Source organism: Tripterygium wilfordii, chromosome 22, assembly GCF_013401445.1.
Source record: "Tripterygium wilfordii isolate XIE 37 chromosome 22, ASM1340144v1, whole genome shotgun sequence".
Lineage (NCBI taxonomy): Eukaryota > Viridiplantae > Streptophyta > Magnoliopsida > Celastrales > Celastraceae > Tripterygium > Tripterygium wilfordii.
In genome coordinates this window covers 12,403,406-12,421,750 of record NC_052253.1, presented here as the reverse complement: position 1 = coordinate 12,421,750, position 18,345 = coordinate 12,403,406, and the positions used below count along the sequence as shown (strand labels likewise).

Sequence of the window (18,345 nt, the reverse complement as noted above, 5' to 3'; positions counted from 1 at the left end):
AACTCAAGCCAGTCTCCTCCTTCGTCTTCTTGAGGGTTCTTGTCAACTTTGAGGTTTCTGCGAGAGGGAGAGGCCATGAGTGAGTTATGGCTTACCTACAAAAGCGTAGGGTTTGGTTTGACCTGAGGATCTCAAACCAGATATATTTCACACGTCCTAATATTTTCCTTCCTTTTTTCTCCTCTTACAAATATGAAAATTATTATGTAAGGATCCCAACTGTTGGTATGTTACTCATCCCAATTGTTAAGTTTATATGCACATGATTTTATATGCATCATGTGAGACATATGAAACCCACAAATTTCCGTAGATCCTTCGCACCCAACTTGTTATCGGATCATGTGCGTCCAACTTAGTTGATGGAACAATTGGGATATCAATGGCCGAGAGTTTTATTATTTTCGAATTATAATAATTATAATATTTTTTTTTATAATGTGGTGGTAGTGTGTCTTTATCGCTCTTTACCGAGGCATAAATGTTCGTCGTCATTCCATCTGTCTTGTTTTGCTTTGTCTTTGTATGTGAACAGTTGAATGAAGTAGGATTTTGCTGTTAGTTTCTACAGCCCACTACTACACGCAACAGCTGAAGCTGAAACACACACAATATATACATGTATATACATCTGCCATAAATATTGCACCCTTTATTGACTTCAGTATTTAAGAATGCATGCATTATGGCATTCCATTCCCCTGAAGAACAAATGTTGAAAAGAAAGACATTAATTAAGTTAGCAAAAGACCACAAGAGATGTCAATTGCAGAGTGGGGTCTAGGAGCAATGCAAGACAAATACAGAGTACATATATTCGCAGGCCCCCCACTGTATGCGTATCCCAAGGACTATCTTCTTGACTTGACTTCATCTCTCTCACACTCTCTCTCTATATATATATATTTCATCGTAAAAATTCAACTATAGTGCATCAGTAACCAAATATGGTGGTCAGATTGTAGTTGCACATTGATTAGGGGCTACGGCACCTTTTCTTGTATTGGCCAAGTACAGCCAATGAGGAAAGTAAATTTGACAGCGTTACGTATCCATAATGAACTAATTTATAAGAATCCATAATCTATGTGTCATATTTACTAAGCATGATAACATATATCATTATGGATGGTTATGTACAAAAAAATCTTATGGATATATGTCATTGCCGAAGTAAATATTTTCTACCCAAAATTTCCAAAACGTGTAGTGTTCTTAGATGCATGACGCAAAGAATTGATAATCGCATCAACTAGGCACCAAGTCGGTTCACAAAGCCTCTGGTAAGCCTAGGAGTCCAATGAAGTTCGCAGTAAACTTTCCAACCCTTCTCCGGTGGTCAAAAGGTTCAACATAAGATAAGCTGTAGCCCGTACAACAACAATCTAATTAGCAAATCCCACAATGAAATCAAAATCATAAGCACTAAAATATGTGTATCAAAGCTGCACCATTAACAGTGTCATGCTTCTGGGTTCTTTCTCTTCCGATCGGATGCTGAGGCAACATCTGATTGGGCCTGGGCCAGGGCCTGGGCAAACACTGACCTGCGAAAGACCCCGCAGCCGATAAGTAAGACATGAAAAGCAAAGAGAGAGAGAGAGAGGATGAAAGACACCTATTCCGTATAACTTGGGAAATCAATTATCAAGAGTACTTCATGCAGCTTACTTAATATGTTACTAATCTAAATGTGCAAAAGATTCCCAAGTCTCAATAAACTACAGCAAGAATCATCAATGGTATGAAAAAAGAGTGGAGCATCATTGGTTCACTGGTTGGCTCTTCATTGGCCACCCTATCATCAAGGCAGGGGGGTCCAAACCAGCATTCAAGTTCTTCAGAAAAATTTCATCAGACCATTATTGAGGATGGCAATTTTATCCATGGTCGTGATATTCCTAGTGTACTGGGGCAGGTGTATCGTGTGTGGCCATTTTATCCATTGGGTACAGTATGTACAATACACAACTACCATATATGAGTACAGTCCTATACAGGCACTTAGGATGGTTATATAGTTGCACATAGGTTTCATAAATTTTGTAAAATATTCTTGTTTTTATAGTTGAAAGTGAAAACACCTCTTTATTAATGAGTGTAAGAAATGAGATTCACAGGTCTTTTTCTATTTTGATTTTGTTTGTTCATTATATTAATGTAAGTGGGAAAACAGGCATGGTTATCCAACAGATATACCCATTAGGGGATTGAGATGGCTATTTTTAGTTTATATGGATGATGATACTCAGCAAATATGGAATGGGCCCCAGTCCAATGGTTGCTGTCCCTAAGATAGAACTTGAAGTTTTTCACTTGCCATTAGCAATACAGTTCATTCGCAAAATGTCAAACATTGGAAAGTAATGAAGCTAAACGTCTAAATTGGAAAGGAATCATTGACTTACCCACAGGTTGAGCATTTCTTGTGATGCTTACAGAATATGGACAAGCAAACAGAACATATGTAGCCCATGTCAATTGTGCTTTTATGACAGAAACACCTGCACAAATGCATAACTTTGGTTAGTTGTATTGCAATTTACATTTAGAATAACTAAATTGACATAAAAGCTTGGATGCCTATAAAGTATGGAAAAAAGTAGATGCTGAAGCACCATAGTTCAATAGAAAAGTCTGCGAAAAGCGTCTCCTAGAAAAGTTCCACATGAATCCCTTACAAACTAAATGCTTACTGCCCACAGAGAGCGATAGCAGAAATTTGTTCCCAAATGTAAAGGGGAGAGATTGTGAAAACAAAAAAGACAGAGTGGGGCCCAGAAATCTAGACTCATGTAAGCTAATTCATCCAACTCCTGACACAAGATCTAATGATCACGGATTGATGACACATTGGTTGTGTTTCTTTATGTAGTTGGCTAAAAGGTTTATGCAGCAACATAATTCACCTCAGCTGTAGTAGCTACATCATCCAAAACTCCTAAACACCAACTCAAACTACTGAGAACCATATTTGATGCTTCGAAAAGATCAATTACCCAAAAATAGAACAAAAAATTGACCTACCCATCCAAAACAGAACTTGCAGCCACGCCCTGAAAGAACATGAGAATGGTTCGGACTACTTACGAGGCCCTGAAATCATCACCAACAGGTCTTGGAAGTTGTAAAAAGCAGCGTGAATGCAAATCAGTAGCAAAAACAGTCTGTATGTAACAATACGATAAGATTGGAATCAACATCGTGACCAAAAAGGAAAAGAGAGAACAGTGAATGACACACAAGGATTTATGAGAGGGTTTTAACAGTGAGTAACATGCGAACATGTGGTCGAGTTGTAGGGGTGAAACCTAGAGGTCACAAGTTCATTTCTTGAAAATAGCCTCTTCACATAATATGTGGGGGTAAGATATACATACATCTTGTCTATCCCTGACCCCGCCCACTAGGGAGCTTTGTGCACATGTATTGCTTACCAAACTACATAATCTCCATATCCAAACTACTTTAAGAGCGTACTAATAAATATTGAAACAATCCATCCCAGTGTTGGGGCTTTACATAGACACCACCTGTTATATATGTAAGAAGCCTGACTTGTACACACAAAAAATGATCAGCAAGATAGGCCTAGGATTCATAATAACAAGTACCAAATTGTGCAAGTAAAATTATAAGTAAGAAAACATTACCTGTTGCAGGAAGGCAGAATTATGAACACCTACACAGCAAGAATCTATGGGAACCTGCATTCTGGAGCAAATTAACAACCATATAAAAGTTTTTAAGAAATAAAAGAAAATAAAGTCTCTGTCTAGTAGTAACTCTCAAAAAAATTAATGAAGAAAATGGTACTGTTTTTGGATATGAAGAGACACTTCATAACCAAGCCACTTTGCACCCAATACCAACTTGGCAAAATTTATTATACTATACACTTGACATCCAAATGTTTAAGTTGCTGCAGCTTAAATCATAATCTTCTCAACAGAATATATACAAATACTCAGGATACTGAATTCTAAAGCATAAACCGAAGAAAGATCTAAAGGAAGAATAAGGAAGACAAAGACATTAATGCAAATGGAAAGAACTCAACAGTTTGAGAAACCCCCAACCCCCAGCCAAAGTGCTGAATGCATGATAGTACCGTAGAACGTTGTGCAGCGAATATTGCATTCATTATTGCCACATATCTGTCAAAAAAAACCTTTTTAGAGCGAAAGCTAAAAATGAACTGTAACTGGCAAAAATTATCATAATGAACATACTGCTCTGGCCCATCAGGAGATCCCTGCAAACACAGAATATGCACTCACATGTAAGCAACATCGTCAAAATAATAATCCACAAAAAAAAAGCATCTAAAATATAAGACCGTGGAATCAAAATACGTGAGAGAAAGACGGAAGAGGAAAGAACAAAGACAATACAAAAATAGAGAGAAATAAAAGCAGCGAAAGAAAGACAGAGACGGAGACAGAACATGGAGTTTTGTTAATATATTTCAAAAGGGAAGTAAAAAAAGAAAAATCAATGCAAACTGCAAGCCCATAACATACGCGATCAATCCAACATGGTATATAAGGTAAACAACTCTCGTGCACAAGTCTCCCGCGATGGGCGGGGTAGGGCACAAGCAGGATATCTGCAGACATTATCCTCAAATAATATGTGGAGAGACTGTTACATTCGAATATTAATTCAATACTTACTCGGGCCTGTGGATTGAGCGGTCCAGAACGGAAAACCCTCTGTACATCTATTCATCAGGTTAAATCAAACATTCGTCAAGATAGAAACGAGAATGAAATTGCACATATGCATGTTGCATTTACCTAAACAACTACATTCATACATGGTCCATCATCACATAGTACATAGGGCTATCTAAAGGCAGCATTTTATGCAACTTCCAAATAGGTATGAGTAAAATTTTGTAGACGAAAATTCTAGAAAACGATACAACACCTTCAATAGGTAAATATAAACAAAACGAAAACATTCAATCTCCATGAACAATTAATTAAATCACAAATAGTCAAAATCACCGCTAAAATCATAGAAGTGACCAAAATGAGGTTTATCAAGGAAACAACAAAGAGCTAAGGAAAGTGACCCAGACAGCAGCGAAGATGCAATCTTCCCCTCAGGCTCTCTCTTACTCAATTTCTCATCTTTGTTTAGAAACTCTTCCAAACTCCACAACAAACTGGAATAGAGGGCTGGCATTCTCCCATTTTCATTGCTCATATTTGTCGCTGAAGATGAATCATATATATACCCACAGGAGCTATACCCCGTGGCAATAACTACCACTTGGTTAAGTTGATTTAAGAGCAAGATCGAGTTCAGAAATGCAAGAACCTGCACAAATTCACACGTGACAACTGAGAACCTATCGGATGAACCACCTTTCTGTCTTCCACAATAATAATAATAATAATAACAAATAATGAGGAGTAAAGGAGAATTGAACATTTTTAAGTATTTCCTATTATTTTACTAGGAGCCTAGGAGGTTTAAATGATGGAAGGCTTGATTTCAGATACCTATGTAAATTTATTATTCTCATGGAACCAACGGAAGCATTGGTGTTTGTAGAGGGAAGAGAAAATTAGGATTTACATGAGAGAGAAACTGAGAGAAAGCAAGAGATGATGTGCTCCAGAAGAATGGATTTGTGTCTAATAGAACCATTAAAAGGCTAGCATCATCTGCAATAAGAAAAACAGAAGGTGAGACAATAAGCCAATGACAATAGAATAAGATGCAAATAAGCATATATTAGTAGGTACTGAGAGAAACCTGCATAAAATTTTGATCGGGCTGAAGCCATTAGCTACGGTTGGATTTTGTCTAAGAAGGGTAGAGATTTGAGAGTGCTATCTTAGAATGCGCCAGCAATGAACTGTTTCTTCGGCAGGGAGATTTTTAGACAATCTGTATGACAAGTTCAATAATTAAAAGTGGATTCCAGTTCATTAGGGTTGCCGAGTTCACGTCAGCAAACCAACCAACATTTAGTGAGCCAAATTAGTCGGTGTTGTCATGCCCTAAGTTCCATATATGAAAATATCAGGAAAGCAGATTTTCATACCACATGGACTTAACTATACCCCGTGAGAGAGGGGAGGAACAAAAAATTGTTTCTAACAGCTTCTCTTATAGATTTTGCTGAACAACTAAATCCTAATTTCCACAAGTATCATAAAGAAATTATCATATTAGTCTAACATAAACCAAAACATTAAAAAATTAAAATAAACCCCAGAATTGTGAACAAAGTAAAGCTTCTCAATGATCCAAAATATCAAACCAGTCTTGAGGCTTCAAAGAATGCAGCACTACCAAGAAAAACTCTGAACGGACTACTACAAACCCGCACCATAGGAACTTATCCCAAATTATCGAAACCTAAGATCAATCCTAAATGCATAACCACCCGAGAGATTCACATATGTGAACTAAACATAAAATACGCAATGCATATGCAAGAGCTCGAGAGCTAGCGACATAGATATTAGGCTCTTGTGCTTCTTACCTCACTCGCAAGTCCGTATAGTATTTAATGGAACGAATCAATGGAGAATTCTTCAAGAACATTGAACCATCCCAGCTTCAAATCCTATATTTTAAGTCGATGATTGATTGAATTTTGTAAAGGGGATTAGCGATTGTGGACACCCTAAATTAGCGATTGTGGACACCCTAAAGACAAGCCCACAGATATATTACGAGATGGAGTAAGGGAAGCGAACGGAACTGTTAACTGTTCTTGTTTGGACACCGGATAATTTTATTCGGATTAAGCGTTAGTTAATAATATAACCCTGAAAAAAATATAATTATAAGGAAAGAAGGAAAACGGGCTCGTCGGCCACTGTGCTACACAGTTCTCTTTACGTCGCCGGATCTGGACTTCTCGGTGATCTCCCTGCTTTTCACTTTCTCAATTTCCCCTGTCGGTACGCAGTTGCTCTGCAACATTTGAACCAGCAGGGCCTATATTTACGTGTGAGTGTTTTGTGTAACCGATTTCGATCATGAACCCAGCACTTGCGAACCCCTAAACTGTTAGTTTTTCGATGATATTAAAATTTTATCTGTAACGATGTTTTTAATGATTTTTTATGGGCAGGAGATAAAGAGAGAGTTGAATTGAGAGCGAGAGAGGGATATGTCGCGGTTTCATGTTGGAGGGAAGGTGGTGGATACGGTTGATTTGTTGAAGAAGAAGCACTGGGCTTGGCGTTTGGATGTATGGCCGTTTGCCATTCTCTATGGTCTCTGGTTGGTCATCATTGTTCCTGGCATCGACTTTTTTGATGCCACCATAGTTCTTGGTGGCTTCTTTGCTCTCCATGTATTGGTCTCGCTCTTCACTGCTTGGTCTGTTGATTTCAAATGCGTCGCCCACTACTCTAAGGTACATCTATTTTTATCCTTCTATGATATTTTCTTAGAATTTTGAATTTTCCTTTGTTTTCAGGGATAGTGAATGATTGCATTTTTTGTTCTTGGTGAGCAGGTTAACGATATTCATCAGGCGGATGCCTGCAAGATAACTCCGGCAAAATTTTCTGGCTCAAAAGAAGTTGTAGCACTGCATGTCCGTAAACAAGTAAGTCCCCTCTTTTATGCCATTTTTTTGCCCTCTTGAGGAATTTCTTGAATAAGGTTTTCATGGTTGTTGCTTAAGAGTTAAGATTGAAACTGAAATACTCATAACTGAAAAACTGATTCATTTAATTGAAGATAGCACTGAAACACAAACACCAATAATGAATTCATTTGGCTGTGGCCTCCCTATTTGGAGGTAATAAAAACTGAAAATGGTTTTTAGGCATTATTTATTTGAGTAAGAATTCTTATTTGGATGCAATATATCTTGTGCAGTTATTCCCGACTCATCTTTTCAGGCATTCAATTTATTCCTTATTGTTCTTCCCCTTGGTTAGCCTGATCAGTGATGACATAATTATGTTTTGCATAGCTGGCAGGATCTTCAACCCTGGATGGTGAAGTGGAGATCTTCTTTGATTTTAGAAAGCAACACTTCATCTATTCAAAGGAGAGGGAGACCTTTTGCAAGCGTCCTTATCCTACTAAGGAAACCATTGGTTACTATCTTAAAAGTACTGGCCATGGCTCAGAAGCTAAAGTTGTTTCTGCTTTTGAAAGATGGGGACGCAATGTGTAAGTTATGTTTTTAAAATTTCACTACTACATCAGACCTAATGTAAAATCATGATTGTTGTGGAACTTCATTGGCTTTCTTGTTGAGAGACGCCAATGTACTTGAGGATTTTTTTAACTCCAGTGAAGCCTACTTTTTCATTCTATTTTAATGTTTAAGAAACTTTCTTTTGTAATCTATATGCTACTTTGACATTTATACATTCCCATTGTTGAACCTATGGAAATGAGGCACTTTACATACAAAAATTCACTTATTTAATGAAAACCTTTAATGGTTCTTTTCTGCTGACTTGTGGATTATTTTTGGTATTTATCATTTACATGACAAGTATTGAATAATGTGGGCATGAGCTAACTTTATCTGTTTGTTTCTACTTCTATTTTGGATGTTTTCTTGGAAATTTAGATTTGAATATCCCCAGCCAACATTCCAAAAATTAATGAAAGAGCAATGCATGGAGCCCTTCTTTGTATTTCAGGTTTGCCTTGATCATAGCCATTTCTCTTGTATTTGAAGTTTGGATTCGTATCTTGCATTTCGTTTTTACTTTGATTCTTTTTTCTTTTTTCCCCTTTTTGCCTTTTTTTACTCATTTTCGGTTATTCCATTGCACAAACACAACTTTGAATGTTTCCGCATTGACCAAATGCAGGTTTTCTGTGTGGGTCTTTGGTGTTTGGATGAGTATTGGTATTACAGTTTGTTCACCCTATGTATGCTATTCATGTTCGAGTCAACTATGGCAAAAACACGATTAAAAACTCTAACTGAGCTGAGGCGTGTCAGAGTGGATAGCCAGACATTAATGGTTCGTCGTTGTGGGAAGTATGCCATCTTTTCTGAAAATTAAGCCGTTTTTGTTGCTCTGAGTAGGTTCTCTTTTTTAGTTTTTTAATGATGTGAATTATAGGTGGGTGAAGTTGTCTGGGACCGATCTTTTGCCTGGCGATGTTGTATCCATTGGTCGTTCTTCTGGTCAGAATGGGGAAGATAAGGCAGTGCCGGCTGACATGCTTTTGTTAGCTGGTAGTGCTATTGTCAATGAGGCCATTCTCACTGGCGAGTCAACTCCACAGTGGAAGGTGTGTTCTCATTATTTGATTCACCTCATCATCATCTTTTCTGATCCATCAGGGTCATAGTCCTGGAAGTTTATGAGTTTTGGATGCTGATTGTATCTCCTGATGTGAAATGAACTTGTATGATCATATTATTTCTTCAGGTTTCAATCATGGGTAGGGGAATCGAGGATAAGTTGTCAGTTAGGCGCGATAAAAATCATGTTTTATATGGTGGCACTAAATTGTTGTTGCATACTCCAGATAAGGTGGGCTGTGATGTTCCCCCTCCCCCTCCCCCCCCCCCCCCCCCCCCCCCCCCCCCCCCCCCCCCGTTACTCCAAGTATTCTGGGTAATGTTAATAATGGTGCATTGCTTGTCTCTTTGTCTGTGCTTTTCTGGCACAGACCTTTCCACTTAGAACTCCAGATGGTGGCTGCCTGGCTGTTGTTCTGCGGACTGGCTTTGAGACAAGTCAAGGGAAGCTGATGAGGACTATTTTATTCTCCACAGAGAGGGTAATTGACATGATCCTTATTTTGCTGTTACTTTTGGATGATCTAATGTACCCTGTGATTCGGATATATATTTTTTTTCAACTTCTTATGGTGTAGGTTACTGCTAACAACTGGGAAAGTGGGCTGTTCATTCTATTTTTGGTCATATTTGCATTGATTGCAGCGGGTTACGTACTTGTAAAGGTACATCACGTTATAATCACTTAATGAAGTGTCTCGTTGTCCGAATGCTGCGTATGTTTCATTATATGATGAGATACTTTTTCCTTGTTGTAGGGGCTGGAGGATCCCACAAGGAGCAAGTACAAGCTTTTTCTAAGTTGTTCACTTATCATTACTTCAGTGATCCCCCCTGAGCTGCCAATGGAATTGTCAATGGCTGTTAATACATCTCTGATTGCTCTGGCACGACGTGGAATATTTTGTACAGAACCTTTTCGGATTCCATTTGCTGGAAAGGTGAGTGGGACTTGCTGTAAGTTGGTATTTCAGGGGTTGATGCTTGATAGTTCACATATGGTTGAGCAATGAATTTTGTGTGATCTTATATATTCTTCCTTCCTGCTTAACATATGTGTGTGCATATGCTTGTGTTGCAATTTTCTGCACATATAATGTACAATGGCATTTTGGGAGGGAGTAGAGATTTTTTTTTTCTTGCAAGTATTCAAGAGAGAATGTGTTCTAAGGATTTTTTATTATGCGATTATTTTTCCCTTCCATATTTTATGACTGGGTTCTGGTCCATTTAGCCATTTGATAATGCTATTTTTGCCCTGGGGCTGCTCAATCTTTATTTACTTGCATTTGAGTGTTACTTTTTTTGTTTCTTCCCACTGCAGGTCGACATATGTTGTTTTGATAAAACTGGGACCCTCACATCAGATGACATGGTATACCTGTCTGAGGATTGGGACACTCTCTGTTTTCTTGATGAATATTGTTTCTATTAAGTATTTTTTGCTAAACCCTTTTCCTCTCATTTGCAGGAGTTCTCTGGAGTGGTTGGTTTGAATGGAAGTTTCGATTTGGAATCTGATGTAACTAAGCTACCTGCACGCACATTGGAAATTCTGGCGTCTTGTCATGCATTAGTGTTTGTGGACAACAAGCTGGTATGTGACATACATAGTTGATGAACTGTATTGACAATTGAGAATGAAGATTTTAGCCATTTTGTTACTGTATTTGAAGCTGTCCTTTATTGAAGTAGAAGGCTATTATGGAAGGAGCATCACAATGAAATGTGATGTCCAGACAATTAAAGCACAATCCGTTTTTTAAGTTCTCCTTCACCCTCCCCTCCTTTTTCTCCCTCGTCTAGATTAGCTCTCTGCAAAAAAAGTATGAAAATGGCTTTAGTTTGAGCATAGTAATGTGTTTTTATTGACTTGGGTATAATTTGAGGCAGGGGCTACAGGGTCCTTGGAATTTTGCATTGAAGCTCGTGTTGTAATATGATATGAAAGCTAGCTTTTGAATGGTTCCTTTAAGTGTACGTTATTGTTAGGATATTTCTTTCTTTCTTTATCCTCATTCGTTATCTCATGTATGCTCACAATAAAGGCTACTCTCCCATAAGAGGTCACCTTTTAGCATCTGCGTCTACAATAACATCATTAGCTACAATGACATAATAGCTAGATAAGTGCATAACAGTCCAGTCTGTCACAGTCTGTTCGAAATGATTAAATTTGCATTTCTTATTGAATTGTATACCCGAGCTTGAGCAAATTTCTGGAATTTGTTCACTTTGAACATGGCATGGAATTTGTTTCTTATACTACCATGTAAGTGTTGGTTTTGTGTAGGTTGGTGATCCTCTTGAGAAGGCTGCACTTAAAGGAATAGATTGGAGTTACAAATCTGATGAGAAGGCTGTCCCAAAAAAGTAAGATGCAATGTCAGTAGCTATTCAAATCTAAATTTTATCTGAACTGCTTCCTTGTTCATGCACTGCTCGATTTTTCCTGCAAAGAATCCTCTTTCTAAATGCTCACCTATTTTCAATCTGCTTCTTGTCTGTTTTGGCACGCCCATGTCAATTCAGTTACACTGGGTCAATTTTTTGGCATCAAATCTTGTAGGTTTTTTGGAGACAACTGTATTTCAAAATTGACCGACTCTCTGGTTCTTTTATTGGTCCAGTTCAGCCTCGGTCTGCTCTTGCGTTCATCATTGAACAACTGTTTCTTTATGGTCTAAGCTCTGATACTTTCAGATTCTTTGAGCTTGGACCCCAAAACTTGTGTCTGAAGATGATGCTCCCTTGGGGATTCTTATTCTCTAGTTTATGGCTTATATTTCTTGTACTATTTTAAGTTACCAGTACCAAACGAATCGTGAACCATCTGTACCAGCAGTACCAAATTTGTAGGTCATATGTGCAATTTTTTTAGTTATAGTTATGAGGCTGGGTTTGTACTTGAGTATTTAATTGCATACAGGCTCTATAAATTGATTTTGATTGTTTATGTTCTTTACAGGGGGAATGGCAATGTTGTGCAGATTGTTCAGAGACATCATTTCGCATCCCATTTAAAACGAATGGCTGTAGTAGTCCGTATTCAGGAGGAATTTTTTGCTTTCGTGAAGGTTTGTAGGTGGTATATACTACTTTGTTGTGAGTTCTGCTATTTGACTACATTAATTTATAGATTCAGATATTTGGAATTTCTGTTCAGAAACTTATGCAAGTATATAGCTTTGGACAAGGAACTGAAACTTGAGGTTATCAATCATATTCTCATGAGAATTTGATGGATACTTTTTTTGGGTGTAGTATTTTCTTTCTGATGTTCTGTAGGCATGGTTTCTTGGTGTTAATGGAACTAGTGTAAAAATGGACTAAGAGTTTTAAAAACTGTGTACAAAACATGGAGCAGGAAAGAGTGATATGGAACTGAACAACCATGGTCCTGAATATGGATTGAGAGGGGAAAAAAAAAGAATAAGCAGGGGAAACTTGAAACCTCTTGTCATGGGTTATTTGTTTGATAAAACTTCCGGCAATAATTTATGCTTTGTTGCGTGATGATGTTTAGAAGCTTTGTGGGGAAGGACTTGAGAAAAAGAATAGTACTATTGAACATATGTATTCTCGAGTTCTCGAGTTTTCTATGCCTTCTTGTATGGGTCTTCATATATGCCCTTACAACTTCAAAGGATTATGCTTAGCAATGTATATTCTTATTGGAAGAAATTCTGAAGGATTCGTTAGCAGTTTCCTTTGTATTTACACTTTGATTAAGCTTCACTTCATTGTTCGTCCTAATCCCGTTGCAGGGTGCACCAGAGACCATCCAGGAACGGCTTAAGGATTTGCCATCATCATATGTTGAGACCTACAAGAGATATACTCGTCAGGGGTCTCGTGTGTTGGCACTTGCTTTTAAGTCCCTTCCTGAAATGATGGTATAATTCTTTTAACGTTTTTTTTCCCTTGTAGTAGACTAGTAGTACTTGTGTCAACATTGCATGTTTTTGTTTCGAGTACTTTGTTGTCAGAATCTATGATATAAACCTTCTTGTCAGAGAAGTTGCTAATGTAATGGGAAATGGAATTGTAGACTGGTATAATTGGCTTAGTAGGAAATGAACCTTGAGGGATTTGTGTTTTTTGATGTGGTCGATCTTTTATTGAATTGGTGCATCCAATGGAATGCTTCCCCTTGGCACTATTATCTGAATATAATGTGTCATTTTACTGCTCATTATAATATATATGTTCTTATTTGATATTTTATGATTTTTTCCTCATCCATAGTTGCTTTATTTTCCTCTTTCATGTGTCAGTTTCCCTTAACCATTATTATGTTGATGTTCTATTATTTTTGCTGTGGAGGTGGAGATCACTTTTAACACCCATCCTAGAAAGTAGCTTTAACACTCACTGTGGTTTCTTTGTTCAATCAACGAAGTTTTGGAGAGAGAAACATACATTGTCCTTTGTGTTCGTCTTAGTACTGAAGATTTCATCTCTTTCTGTTGCTTTTGCTAACCAACTCCATTCTTTGACATACTTCATATTATAGCATCTGTATCTACACTCAGATGATTATTAATTAGCGTATATGCATGTTGATTTGATTCCTTTTTTTCTTTTAATTACATGTAGGTTAGTGAAGCTAGAAGCTTGGATAGAGGTGTAGTGGAGAGCGGCCTTACTTTTGCTGGTTTTGCGGTGAACAGCAACTCTTCTTTTTTAGTGCAATATTTTCTTTTCATGTGTATTACTGATTCTCCTTTTCCAAATGATCTTAATAAATTTTTTGAGTGACTGCTCAGTGGTAGTTGCTTACGTTGTTGTTACTAAATGTTTGATATTATGATTTTCAGGTGTTTAATTGTCCTATAAGAACTGATTCAGCCTCTATTCTGTCAGAATTAAAAAATTCATCACATGACTTGGTAAGCAGCATATTATCCTCGGACATCTTTCCATCCTGAAATAAGATAATCCATGAGAATAACAGTTGAATCCATAATTGCTCTTTCTTGTCCTCCCTCTTCTCTTTTCACTATCTCCTGCTTTATTTTTCTTGTGTTTTTTGTGCTGGAGCACCAATATCGCTAGTCAAAGTAACTCCTTAATCCCTAAAATGAATGACTAAAATGACAGTGGTTTATTTTAAATGATCAATTCTATCATTTCGCCCTTTCTATATCGTTATGGAAAGTTGCCCTCTTAATTTCCACGATGTCGCCTCTCATCCCCCTTTTACTAACAGCTTGAGTTGGATTGCTGAGCATGTCCTTTTGAACGCTGTTTCACCTCTTTTCAGTGTATTGTTTCAGGCGATTCTTTATATCTGTGAAACTGGATGAAAATATTTTAATAAGGCGTATGCTTTAAATTGCCAGGTGATGATAACTGGGGACCAAGCTTTGACAGCTTGCCATGTTGCTAGCCAAGTTCACATTGTATCAAAACCAGCATTGATTCTTAATTCATCAAAGAGTAGTGAAGGTTATGAGTGGGTATCACCTGATGAGACCGACAGGATTCGCTACAGGTGAAGTTTCTCTTGTTATTATTATTTCCTTTGTGGTAGGTTTATTTTTTGGTAGACTTTCTTTAGAATTTGAGAATAGGTTTTTTTGTCCATATCATAGGCTGTCATCATACTAATGCAATGAGGTTATATTACAGTAATATGCTCCTTTTCTTACCAAAAAAAAAAGTGAAGAGGAAAAACTATAACTTCAAATTTGTTTTCCATTAATTGACTGAAGAAAGACATGGTGACTGATTTCAGTGATGAGGAGGTTGAAACTTTATCTGAGACCCATGACCTCTGCGTTGGAGGTGACTGGATTGAATTGTTACAACAGACTTCTGCTGCTCTGCGAGTCATTCCTTATGCAAAGGTTAAGGTCTTACACATTTGCTTAAACTGCATTTTGAAGTTATTTCCAGACTGACATGTTTCATAAAATTGGCTAGGTTTTCGCAAGAGTTGCGCCTGAGCAAAAGGAGCTAATCATGACAACTTTAAAAACCATGGGAAGGATAACACTGATGTGTGGTGATGGGACCAATGATGTTGGAGCACTAAAGCAGGTAGACTTCTAAGGAGATATTATGGATATCGTCATACTTCTGCCTCCCTTGTTTGACTTCTTTGTTGAATGCAAGAAGCTAGGTACCCATCAACCATGTTAGTCATTACTCATTAGTTATTAATTGATCTGTGCTATGTTCATTTGTTGAATTAATTGGTTTGCTTTAATGAGAGATGAATTGTTTCTAATCAATTAATTATTAACATACTCCATGAGTTATTGGTGGAATTTTTAATTTTGATATAGTTACTGATTGCAATATGACAACTACGGTGAAAATTTAAACCTTTCAACATTTCCCTTCAGGCCCACGTAGGAGTTGCTCTGCTGAATGCAGTGCCACCGACTCAAAGTTCTCTGACACCAAAAGGCGAGACTGCAAAGCCTGTCAAGTTGAAGAAATCAAAACCTGCATCAGATTCCACCAGCCATACTGCTGCTAATCGCCATCTGACGGCTGCAGAGATGCAAAAACAGAAGCTAAAGAAGATGATGGATGAGATGAATGAGGAGGCAGATGGTCGTACAGCTCCTATGGTCAAGCTTGGGGATGCCTCGATGGCATCACCATTTACTGCAAAGCATGCGTCAGTCGCCCCCACTACAGATATAATTCGTCAGGGTCGTAGTACTCTGGTGACAACTCTGCAGATGTTCAAGATACTTGGCCTTAACTGCCTTGCTACTGCTTATGTCTTGAGTGTTATGCATCTGGATGGTGTCAAGCTTGGTGATGTCCAGGCTACAATCAGTGGTATTTTTACAGCTGCATTGTTCTTGTTTATCTCCCATGCTCGCCCTCTTCCCACCCTCTCAGCTGAGCGGCCACACCCCAACATTTTTTGTGCCTTTGTCTTACTTTCTCTACTGGGGCAGTTCGCAATCCACTTATTTTTCTTGGCTTCATCTGTAAAGGAGGCTGAGAAGTACATGCCTGATGAATGTATTGAACCGGACTCGGATTTTCATCCCAACTTGGTTAATACAGTTTCTTACATGGTGAGCATGATCCTTCAGGTGGCGACCTTTGCTGTGAACTACATGGGCCATCCTTTCAACCAGAGCATCTCAGAAAACAAACCATTCTTGTACGCTCTCATGGGTGCTGTAGGTTTTTTCACGGTTATTACATCTGATCTATTCAGGGACCTGAATGACTATTTAAAATTGGTGCCTTTGCCACCGGGATTGAGGGATAAGTTAATGCTTTGGGCTCTCCTGATGTTTCTGAGCTGCTACGCCTGGGAGAGATTTTTGAGATGGGCATTCCCTGGGAAGATTCCAGATTGGAAGAAACGACAACGGCTGGCTGCTACTAATTTGGAAAAGAAACGGATCTGATATTAAACTTCGACGTTGGTAGGTGTTTTGGCTACAGCTAGATAGAAAGATACTGTTGATGGCAAAAGTTAGGACCAAAAGCAAAGAAAAACATGGGATACAATCGATCACAATGTTCCCTCCCGTTGGGTGGTGGGAATTTTTTTCCAGCTACATACAGAAAGAATAATCCTTTCTTTCTTTCTTTTTTTCTTTTTGATTGTACTTTCTAAGCACCTATAGTATACGGTGCTATTATTAACCTTGGTTCCTGAGGCATGGAACTTGGTTCAACCTGCAAAAGAGAAACTGATTTGAATGTACACCTCGGAATATAGGAATTACAGATTGTCATTGTAATAGATAGATACGAAGTTTGCCTCCTTTTTTTTTCCCTCTTGTCTATCCTTTTTCATTGTTTCTTCGGCCTTTTTGAATTATAGAATGATTCTGAGAATTAGCATATAAAGTTTCGAGTCTTGATAATCATCTATGTTATATATGTATTCCTTTTGCAGAGGAAGACTGCATACATCTTGGGGTGTATATGTTACATTGCCTGAACATCCTATGTAGACTCATTAGCTGCAATATCTGAGACCAGGATGTGGAAGGTTGCTTCATCGCAAGGAAGGACGATGCAGGTATGGTTACTAAACCCAAACTCCTCTGCAGATCTCTCTAGTAGTTGCTTGAAAGCAGGATTCTTCAAGTAAGATAATGGAACCCTAAATCTCTTCAGCTCATCACCTACATATACCACAAAGTGTCCCTTTGGAGCTACCTTGGCATGGTTACCTTGTTTCTTTGCCATGTATTGGATGGACAAAAGCTGTACTGAATGCAGAATTGAAGTGTCTACTTTCGCATCTATCTTTCATAGGGATAGTGATTTATATAGGACTCAGTCATCGAACACTTTCTTGATTAACAGTAATGAAACACTGCTGAAACCAGAAAACGTTGACAACGTGTGTTTATAATTTTTTGATCGTTCAAAAGTCTTGCAAGTCACATGTTATGACTAGAACACACTTTTTTAAGAGAGTGCACATGTTTGGGATTTGACAAATCCTAGATTCACTGCATGTTTATTTGGCCTTATTTGTTCGGCGGATTCATAATTTTAGACAAAAGGGGCAAAAAAAATTCTTGAGGGGTTTGGGGTAGCGTCTCTGGAATTTTTTTGAGGACCTTTTATAGATTTTTTTGTTGTGAAGTGTTGTTTTAACATCATAAATAGCTGAAAATGTTTGTTTTGTAATCGTCTGGAAACATGAAGAGTTAACACTAGGTGAATCAATCTCTCAATCAGATAATAGTTCCTCTACTTTTTTGATGTAATAATTTTCGACATATTTCGGAAAATGTGATTTAATTTCGCCTTATTATGGGTCGGATGAATTGCATAGTCGTGTCTACTAAAAGTGTAGATTGAGTGGTAAAATCATGAGACATAGGTTGTAATATATTTATATGCATGAGCATGGCCAAGACCCACTAAATTGACTTATGAAAATCAAGGAAGAGTGGATGGAGATGCATGATAAGAGGTCGGTAAAGACCACTCTTCCTTCTGAAGTGATGAAAAACAGTTTCCTAACTCGTGAATGTATTGTGCAAAACAAGTATTTCAAGTTCAAATTATTTGACCACGATAAGATTAATTAGACCCTTCTTTAGCAATTAGCATGATAAACACGGTCAATGTGAAGGATC

General features: G+C 37.9%; 2 protein-coding genes across 30 annotated transcripts; one reads left to right on the top strand and one right to left on the bottom strand.

The window, feature by feature from the left end:
* Positions 1-1,063: 1,063 nt before the first annotated feature.
* LOC119990670 (general transcription and DNA repair factor IIH subunit TFB4-like) lies at positions 1,064-6,694 on the bottom strand. 26 transcript variants are annotated; one of them, XM_038836696.1, is made up of 11 exons: positions 6,506-6,694; positions 5,770-5,904; positions 5,590-5,678; positions 5,058-5,328; positions 4,677-4,723; positions 4,080-4,255; positions 3,654-3,714; positions 3,091-3,553; positions 2,409-2,504; positions 1,452-1,547; positions 1,064-1,363 (listed from the first exon to the last, which is right to left on the bottom strand). In XM_038836696.1, the coding sequence occupies exons 2-8, from the start codon at positions 5,798-5,800 to the stop codon at positions 3,464-3,466; spliced, it is 765 nt and encodes a 254-aa protein (XP_038692624.1). In that variant the 5' UTR covers positions 5,801-5,904; positions 6,506-6,694; the 3' UTR covers positions 1,064-1,363; positions 1,452-1,547; positions 2,409-2,504; positions 3,091-3,463. The 26 variants fall into 26 exon arrangements, with proteins under 26 accessions (XP_038692624.1, XP_038692631.1, XP_038692635.1 ...); XM_038836703.1 differs by having other exon boundaries at positions 1,064-1,547; positions 3,028-3,553; positions 4,080-4,157; positions 4,233-4,255; XM_038836707.1 differs by having other exon boundaries at positions 1,064-1,547; positions 3,028-3,553; positions 3,654-3,707; positions 4,112-4,157; positions 4,233-4,255.
* Positions 6,695-6,825: 131 nt separating this feature from the next.
* Positions 6,826-17,282, top strand: LOC119990668 (probable manganese-transporting ATPase PDR2). Of its 4 annotated transcripts, none has more exons than XM_038836688.1 (22): positions 6,826-6,978; positions 7,103-7,390; positions 7,493-7,585; positions 7,958-8,160; positions 8,570-8,642; positions 8,817-8,989; positions 9,075-9,246; positions 9,387-9,491; positions 9,631-9,741; positions 9,838-9,924; positions 10,018-10,200; positions 10,584-10,634; positions 10,731-10,856; positions 11,553-11,632; positions 12,228-12,336; positions 13,027-13,155; positions 13,859-13,924; positions 14,080-14,151; positions 14,605-14,756; positions 15,000-15,111; positions 15,188-15,304; positions 15,613-16,647. In XM_038836688.1, exons 2-22 carry the CDS (start codon positions 7,142-7,144, stop codon positions 16,645-16,647), a joined length of 3,498 nt encoding a protein of 1,165 aa, XP_038692616.1. In that variant the 5' UTR covers positions 6,826-6,978; positions 7,103-7,141. The 4 variants fall into 4 exon arrangements, with proteins under 4 accessions (XP_038692616.1, XP_038692618.1, XP_038692617.1 ...); XM_038836689.1 differs by lacking the exon at positions 6,826-6,978 and adding an exon at positions 17,145-17,282 and having other exon boundaries at positions 7,142-7,390; positions 15,613-16,665; XM_038836690.1 differs by lacking the exon at positions 13,027-13,155 and having other exon boundaries at positions 15,613-17,011.
* The last annotated feature ends 1,063 nt before the right edge of the window (positions 17,283-18,345 follow it).